This window comes from Rhincodon typus, chromosome 9 (genome assembly GCF_021869965.1).
Source record: "Rhincodon typus isolate 14 chromosome 9, sRhiTyp1.1, whole genome shotgun sequence".
NCBI lineage: Eukaryota > Metazoa > Chordata > Chondrichthyes > Orectolobiformes > Rhincodontidae > Rhincodon > Rhincodon typus.
Window position 1 is genome coordinate 78,212,232 of NC_063340.1, and position 8,868 is coordinate 78,221,099.

General features: G+C 45.3%; 1 protein-coding gene across 2 annotated transcripts in view; it reads left to right on the forward strand.

The window, feature by feature from the left end:
- The window catches only part of crim1 (cysteine rich transmembrane BMP regulator 1 (chordin-like)), a 243,568-nt gene that overhangs the window by 219,481 nt on the left and 15,219 nt on the right, over window positions 1-8,868 (forward strand). The window contains exons 12-15 of one of the 2 annotated variants that reach the window (XM_048601057.1): window positions 2,148-2,363; window positions 3,490-3,711; window positions 6,308-6,502; window positions 8,656-8,784. In XM_048601057.1, coding sequence (XP_048457014.1) covers window positions 2,148-2,363; window positions 3,490-3,711; window positions 6,308-6,502; window positions 8,656-8,784 — 762 coding nt within the window. The remainder of the gene's footprint in view (window positions 1-2,147; window positions 2,364-3,489; window positions 3,712-6,307; window positions 6,503-8,655; window positions 8,785-8,868) is intronic. The other variant, XM_048601058.1, reaches the window with a different exon arrangement.

The window sequence follows — 8,868 nt, forward strand, 5'->3', positions numbered from 1 at the left end:
CTCCAATCTGTTCACTCCACTGCACAGAAAGATCACATGGTGATTACTAGAAATGCCAAGACTACAGGCTAAGTGCTGGAAAATGGGTTTAGAATAGCAGGATGCTTGATTACAGGCATGGACACAATGGGCTGAAGGGCCGTTTCCATGCTGTTAAAAACTCTGATTTAAAAAATAGTTCATTCTGTTGCATTTTTGCTGGCTCTCTGAAAGAGCTACATACTTAGCTGCAGTGCAGGAACAGTCCCTGGGTTGGAGAAATTTATTCAGAGTAATAAATATTATTAATAAGAGTCTCATCATTATAGGAGTGTGCTAAATCTAAAATGTCAGGGTCACTGAGCACTGGCTGTTCATAAATGTTAATCCAATATGCCAAACTCATACATTAATTTTTGAGGATCCGTTGCTGTATTGATATCACTAAAGTATCTGCAGTTATCTTATTGAGTTTTGAATCTCATTCCGATAAACATTAGCTGTAGTTTGCCATTAATTGATAGTGAAACACTGCACTAATTGATGAGCGGATCAATGCATCATGCTATGCAAATGGTGAAGCTGCTTATAGACCAACGCAGTTTTAGGTTGTGTTCCAGGAGACCAGCTTCAGACATTGACACTGTTAAACCTGGCTCCCCTAACCCAGCAGCAGACATTCAGCCCCTTAAGGAAGATAGATGAGGTCTAGGATAAGAGGGTCAGAGCAAAATTATCACCAGCACCACCATTCCCACCCCACCCCCCAGCCACCTACCGAAGGGGCAATAATGGAACCAGTAGGCATGAGCATTCACAATGTCAGCCAGTTTGCTGATTTCTGGGGGCTGGCATCGAGAACAGAGGGCTGCTACCTCATACAACAGTGAGTAGCCAGTTCAGATCAGACAGTGAGCAGTTTCCAGAGGCTGATTGGGTGTTCCCACTGGTCTGCTCCCCAGGAAAAGGTCGGTCGTCTGGAAGTGGCCTCGCGACAACAGGGTAGGGTGACCAGCAACTCTAGGCCAACTTTGAGGCTGACCTCACCTCCCCCTGCACCCCCAACCCCATCCTGGCCTCAGCTGCCTCCTTACAGAGGAGCACCCAGAAATGGTGGTCATTTGTTTTTTTACTTGAAAGGTTTACTCGAGAATGTGTCTGAAGGCAGCAGAGCCCTCTCTCCCTCCAAATAGGAGGGCCTCGTAATGGTTCTCCAGCTTCCAGAACAACCTTGCTGTCATTAATTAGACCGAGCACATCTTCCTCATCACCATGGGACAGTTTTAAGGAAAGCCACTGCCAGATGATCATTTCCCACAAAGTTCGGGGTTAGGCTCCCCATCTGACCCTGACATTGGGGTCCCTAAACAAAATCATACCCCAACCTCTGGCATACATCAACGTAAATGCAGCTTAACTGTGTTGAAGGAAAGAGCTGTTTTACATTTTTATCCCTAGCTCTGGGACGTGAAGAGCTATTGACCTTAAGCTGAGAACAGCAAAGTTAACACAGACTAGGAATTGAACCTGAAGCTTCCCAGATCTATGTGTTTTTTTTCTCGGCTTGATCTACCATAGGACAAAGGCACAAGTGGGCCAAAGAGCCAGCTATTATTCTGTGGTTTACAAATGGACATTGAAATTTGCAGTGAGCCTTCTCTTCTTACAAGTTTCTGCCACTTCATCACTGCCGTTAACTGTACTAATGTAGGACTTCTTCAGAGTAATGGGCTTGGAGCCAAAATGAGCTTGGAGAGTAAATGGTACTTTGTTTCTTAATGTTGCACTGATATGATAGGTAATAAATTGCGGTATTAGTAAGCATATGAAAGGAGTAACCAATTGATGTGAAAGTACAGCTTCATTTCATGTTGTAAAGGAATTCATTTCTCCCTCTGATGTATTACAACTCTTTAATTCATAAACTGAGAGAAATCGTAGTACAAAAGTAAGCCATTCATTCCTGTACCCATGTCAGTGCTGGCTTTTCAGCTGTACCTATCTATTCAAATTGCATTTCTCTGCCCTTCCTGCGTATCTTTTAATATTCTTCGCCTTTGAATGGTTCCCCTTTTCAATTGACGTTAATAGTGATGTGCTTGTGCTGATATGCTCCCCATTTTGCTAAACGTCTGCGTGACCAGTTTGTTAACTAACTATGTTCACAGAAGACTCTGGCCTTTGGAAGCCTGAGCTAAGTGATACATCGATCTGCCACGCTCCTGGGGGCGAATACTTTGTGGAAGGAGAAACTTGGAACATTGACTCCTGCACCCAGTGCACATGCCACAGCGGGCGTGTGCTCTGCGACACTGAGGTCTGCCCACCCATCCTCTGCCAAAACCCCATCAGGACGCCAGACTCATGCTGCCCGCAGTGCCCAGGTAAGCTCATGAGTTGCAACACCAACTTCCGTTTACATAGCACCTTGAAGGCAGTAAGATCTCCTGAGATTGATGCCCTGATTCAAAGTTTCAAAAAAAGGGGGCAGTCATAGCAGAGCATGTCAGAGGGATAAATCAGAGGCATATATTTCTATTGTATGTTGATGCAATGACAACAGGTAGTGGGAGGTTCACGTGGGACATTAAGCACTAGGGCCGAATGGCCTGCTTCTGTGTTGTATGATCTTTGTCCTTTTATTGAGTGATTTCATCTGCTGTAAGAAGTATGTCAGATATGTCAGAGATAGTAGGAACTGCCGATGCTGGAGTCTGAGATGTCAACTGGGAGTTCAGTCCAGAACCTCACTGACATGTGCATCTTACAATCTGCTCTTTGGCGGAATTATCTGATTGTAATATTGTTTTTAATGCATCTGAATTGGACTAAAGTGACCTCCACAGAACGTAATGAATAATTTTTTTTACATTTACAAATGATTAACGTGTGGAAGTAAGCTGCCATTTAGCACATCACATACCAATTTCACTGAAATGTAAACTGAGCGAACATGGAGCTATGGTTCCTTGTTTTAGTGCAGGACAGAAAGGCAATGAGTAACACAGAAAGGCAATGAGTGACAGTGGAGCAGCTTGTGCTCTCGGGATAGTATTGGTTGGGATGAATGGCCTCTCCCATTTATGCATTCTTTTTACCATTTACAAAATCATTAGCAACATCACTGCAGAAAAGAAAATCAGGTCATCATTACATTGGAGTTTGTGGGATCATGCTGTGTATAAGCTGGCTATTGGGTTTCTTACCTTTGTTGCCAAGTATGTTGGGGTCGTCCCGATGCTGGGAAAGGTGCTATATAAAAGCAAGTTCTTTCTTTCTGGCCCTTGGGACCCTGTTATGTGCTGCGTTACTTGCCTCAACTGTTTCTTGCGCTAATGAGTTTTGAACACCAAGTGGATGAAGAACTCAGCTCAGTTTAAGCATTATCCAGTTTTTATTTCAACTAAATGCAACACATCCACTTGTGGATGATATAGTCTGAGGGGAGTTGGGGATGCTGACTTCACTTTCTCCTGTTGAAAAATTGGTGTCTTCTCCTCCTCTCATCAGACGAACCTCTTCAGCCAATGTCGCCAAGCAACAGAAGTATGCCTGGTTACTGCAAGAACGATGAAGGTGATATCTTCCTGGCAGCTGAATCCTGGAAGCCAAATGTCTGCAGCAGCTGCATTTGCATGGAAGGTGTCATCAGCTGCTACTCGGAGTCGTGCCCAGCCGTGACCTGTGCTCGGCCTGTCCTGCGGAAAGGGCAGTGCTGCCCTTACTGTATTGGTGAGTGATTGTGCTGAGGAAATGGCGTGCCATTCTCCCACTCTGCAACCAGGAGACGGACCACATGCTTTCGTTATTTTCACGTTACATTCACCTGCTGTCTAGGGCAAGTTGTTCATCACGAGGGATGTCAGTTGAATTCATTGTTGATACTTTAACACCCAAGAGCCTAGGAACTTCACTCCTGCAGTCTTCCTCCTTTGTCGCTAATTCCTGATCAACCAAAGAACACACTGGGTGGGTAAACCCATTGCGAAAGAAGCAAAGGAAAGATTCAGGCAAAGTCATTCTTTCTTTGTTCTCCTGAATCTCTCAAGACGCCTCTGCTAACACAGCTAATGAGGGCAGATAATGGCATACATTAACAGAGAGGTCCTAGGAGCCTCCAACAGCTGTGTCTGCCCTATGGACAAACTCAGAGAATTCTCCTCTTCCTTTAGTAATTAGCACATCATAAATGGAGAACAAAAGCGGGGGCTAAACCCACACCGCCCAGATTTAAACCCCTTTTATAGTGTGGTGTTAACCCTTAGCTGGGCCGTGAGAGCTAAACTGCTCCCCAGAACGATAAATCTCCCAGCACAACTAAAGCAGTGAAAGCAGCAGAGAGCTCATGTTGATCGTTACTCCCGATACAGCACGGCATTGCTGGCCTGCTGCTGGGGGAGAACATCACCTTCCTGGTCATTATCACTCCATCCCTCCCACTGCCCCAACAACAGCATCTGAGCCGTGACCTGCCACCTACCTGAACACCAGAGCCAAGCTCACTGAAACCAGCTCCTGTCATTACAGACTGATTATTAGTGTTGCAACATGATTGAAGGCACTTGTGTATTAGGATAACTGTTAATAATATTTCCAACAAAGCAGTGGGAAATTAGTATCTTGTCACCAGACTGCGCAGAATAATTCATCCTTCTCAAGCTCATCTAGCAGATAAAATTAAGCTGATTGTTTAATTCCTATCTTGGAATAATTACATTGGAGCATGAATTAGTGCCCACATCCCCTCAAAACCCCTAATCTGTTTCATTTTGGTAGTATTTCAGTGAAGGTGACAGTAGTCCTGAGTCCATTCAGTTTAATAAGAGCAGCTTCTTTTCTGAGACTCAGATGATTTTTATCCCCACACACTGTACCTTCTTCTAACCCTCACTCACAACTCTATCCTTTCTCAGCCCCCTTACACACTCCACTTAATCCTGCAGCTCTCTTCACACTGTGGAGCTCTTGCTCCCTCTAGTGACAAGGTATAGCCCAGTGGCGTGAGGACCAAAATTATAAACAGTCACTTTGACACTACAGAATTTGAATATTCCTGAAAAGAAAGCGAGAGGCTACTGAACATTTTTGTCTTCCACTCGTCAGGCCAAATGGCAAGAATCCCATATTTCATGTGTTGTGATCATTTGAAAGTTTGCATTCTTGCATTTATCTTAATGAGTGTACAGGCAGCACTCTCTCTCTTCAGCAATACTTGTAATTTTTCAGATTGCAGGAACACCTTCCTGGGTTCTTTTCTTTTTTTCCCTTTTCACCTTATCTCTGGTTGACCTCAATCAGAAGCACTCCCAATGCGCTTGTGAACTTTACTGACCTGCTTTCCTTTGACAGTGCTGTCAGTGCCAGGGAATCCACCCTCATGGTTCATGAAATAAACCCAGATCACCTGAATGCATTCATTTCTTACAATATCTTACGTTCAAAGACAATGTCCAGGCCTTCCTGGTTGTTCAGGATCAATTGAAGTTACTATGAAAGCTGTTCTTTGTCATAAAAATTGATCTGATTCACTAAGGGAAGGAGGCCTACCAACCTTACTCAGTCTGGTCAATACAGCAAGGTGGTTAACCCTTGATTGCCAACTAGAAGCCATTCAGTTGTAGCAAACCCACCACCAGCTGTTCAAACAAAAGTCCCACCACCATCATCTCAGAACTTCCAAGGTTGGGCAGCCAATACCAGGGCCTTGCCAGTGATGCACTCATCCCCTGAATTAACCCTATTGTCAATAGATTAAGCTGGTCTGGCCAAGTAAACTCAATTGCCAAGGCTGCTTGTGCAGTGCTGCATTAAACTCTACATTCTGGCAAGCTGACAGAGGGTACAAGGAGTCAATGGAGGGAGAAGCAGGCGACTCCTAAAGTATGTGGAGCTGGTGCAGATTGGAGCTGGTACATTTTTAGTTTGTTAAAATGTTCTAAATCCCTTAAAAGCTGTTTGTTCAATAGACAAGCAGCCTTTGCAGTAGCACTCCGCTAAGAGTTCGATACATCTTTAAACTAAGGGGTATGGAAAGAAAGCTGGAATACCACAGAGGATCGTGTTCATGTTGAATGGTGGAGCAGGTTCAAAGGGCTGAATGTTTCTATGTTTCTATGTTTCATTGATCAAGAGATAGACACTGCACTGTGATACCCAGATTGTCAGCCTGATGCAGATTAGGTGTTTCTCTATTCAGAAATCACTTTCAAACAGACAGACGGAGTTGAAAAATGTCTGGACTGTGCGCAATGACTGAACAACTGCTGACCCATGGTCTAACTCAACTCTGTTTTTATTTTCCCTTCTCCCATTTCCCTGCCTTCGACAGAGGAAAGCATCCCAAGCAAAATTGTGTGTCACTTCAATGAGAAAACCTATGCAGATGAGGAGCGATGGGACATTGACAGCTGTACACACTGTTACTGCCTACAAGGGCAGACACTCTGCTCCACAGTCAGCTGCCCTCCCCTCCCCTGCCTGGAACCTGTCTACATGGATGGAAGCTGCTGCCCTGTGTGCCCAGGTAAGTGGAGGCCTGCCACTTCTTTACCTTTCCCAGAGCAGACAAAGATTGCACTCCCTCCACCGCCCCACCCCCCTACCCCCCACAACCCTCTCAGCGCACACATTGTTTATTTTCCTCCCCTTACTGGCTTTTATTTACAGTTAATGAAGACTCCTTACAGAGCCTGTCTGTTCTCAGAATCAAACCATAAGACATACTGCCCTTGAATTTCTAACTCCAGTCAGCAGTTCATTTTCCCTCCATCTCCTCCCCCCAGCTCTCTCAGCTTCTCTAACCCCCCCCTCCCCCCATGGCACCCTCCCTGCTCCCCTCAATCCCAACCCTCCTAACGCACTCTACCTCCCACCTAGGTCAGTGCTGAGTCTCCCCAAGGACAAACTGTACCTCATCAACGTCCCTCCCACAATACACACTCTACCCACACTTAACCCTCAAATCCTCTACACAGTTACCCCATGCTCAACCCCAGCCCCAAAACTCTCGCTCTCTCTGTTGTATACACACATACTGTTCACCCACCCCATCAATTAATGCTTTGCTCCTGGAATAACCTCCTGCCCCTACCTGTTCCCCACCTCCCCACGCTCCCCTGTCAGGAGTACAACCTCACTTACCGTCCTCTACAACCTTTCCCCACCCTCCCACCTTCCTCACTGACCCTCCCATTAAGCTGTAGCCTCTTCCTTGGCTGGACCTCAGTTCAACAGTGCAGTTCCCAGCCACCCCATCGATGCCTCTGAATAAGAGCTGCACAGCTGTCCAGTCCCTCACTCTCGCACACACTTCATAATACCCACCCCACACTCCCAACCCTAAGCACAACAGATGGTAAACTGAGATAACAAGGTGTAGTGCTGGATGAACACAGCAGGCCAAGCAGCATCAGAGGAGCAGAAAGGCTGACTTTTCGGGTCGAGACCCTTCTTCAGAAGTTCTTTTCTGAAGAAGGATCTCGACCCGAAACATCAGCCTTCCTGCTCCTCTGATGCTGCTGGGCCTGTTGTGTTCATCCAGCTCTACACCTTGTTATCTCAGATTCTCCAGCATCGACAGTTCCTACTATCTCTGTAACAGATGGTAAACTGACTTTGGTGCTATCACAATCGGTAACAAATCCATAAGGTATCCATATGAAAATTCTGCCTCAAGGGATATGCTGGTGTTTATTTAAAATTGATTGACTCCTTCATTGATAAAACAGTTATATATCCAACCATTACTAACACTGCTCCGCATGTTTTGACCTTATTAATGAAGCAAATTGGATGCTTAAGCTTTGAAAGCAAAGTAAAAACCTTGTTACTGGTAAGTTAATTGATGACTTGGAGTTCTGCCCATGGTTTCTTCCCTCTTCATCAACCTGCTGTTTATGCTTCTCTCATCATGCTGCCTCAATGTGTGGCTGTCCCTCAAAGTTTTCTCTCTCTGGGCGAGCTCTGTCAGTCCAGACACAGCACAGTCTGGACCCTGTGACTTGGTGTCCTGCCTCTCTGACTGACGTGTTGTCTGACTGAATTAGAAACAGAGTGGGACAAATTCTGAAGGATCTTTTGTGACCCCCGGACTTACCACTTTGCCTGAATGGCCACCATGAGTTTATGGAGAGGAAATATTAAAAGTGCCAGCAGTTAACGTTCATGGTGCTTTTTTTTGTTCATCATTGGCAACCATTTCTTCCACTACCTAGGCCTTAAGCTCTGAAATTTCTTTCCTTGATCTTTCCCCTTCTCTCTGTTCCTTTAAGAGTCTGTCACTAATCCCGATGTCATTCAGTGTCAAATTTTGTTTGCGAACGCAATAGTGAAGCATCTTGGGATGCTTTACTATTTTAAAGGCGTGACATAAATGCAAGCACTTGTACTTTCAGTCTAATTGTATCTCCCTACAGCATCCCAATGAGGAAAATGTGTTTAATCTAACTTTGCATGGTTTTGTTTGAATACGGTTTCGTTTTGGTTACAAATTCCATCAGTGTTTGCTTTACAATGCTGGAGCATCAAGATGTATTCATCTCAGGCAGCATTTCTGGGTTTATTCCTGGCGAGCACAGCAATGTATATCCAAACTGTACAAGCGTTTGCTTACAGGAGGGCTGAGGCCATTCACAGATGTCATTCATGTTGTTTTACTCAACTCCTGTCTCCCTTTAGACCCGTACATGCCAGAGCCCACCAACATACCCATCGAGAAGTTTGACCAGAGGGGTCAGATCGAAGTGGAAGCCCCGTTCTGGCCAACATCAAGTGGGAATGAAATACCCGCACACCTTCGGGATGATGGTACGTGAAAGGTTTGTGTGTGTGGGTGGGTGTGTGTGTGTGTGTGGGTGGGTGTGTGTGTGTGTGAGGTGTGTGTGTGTGAGA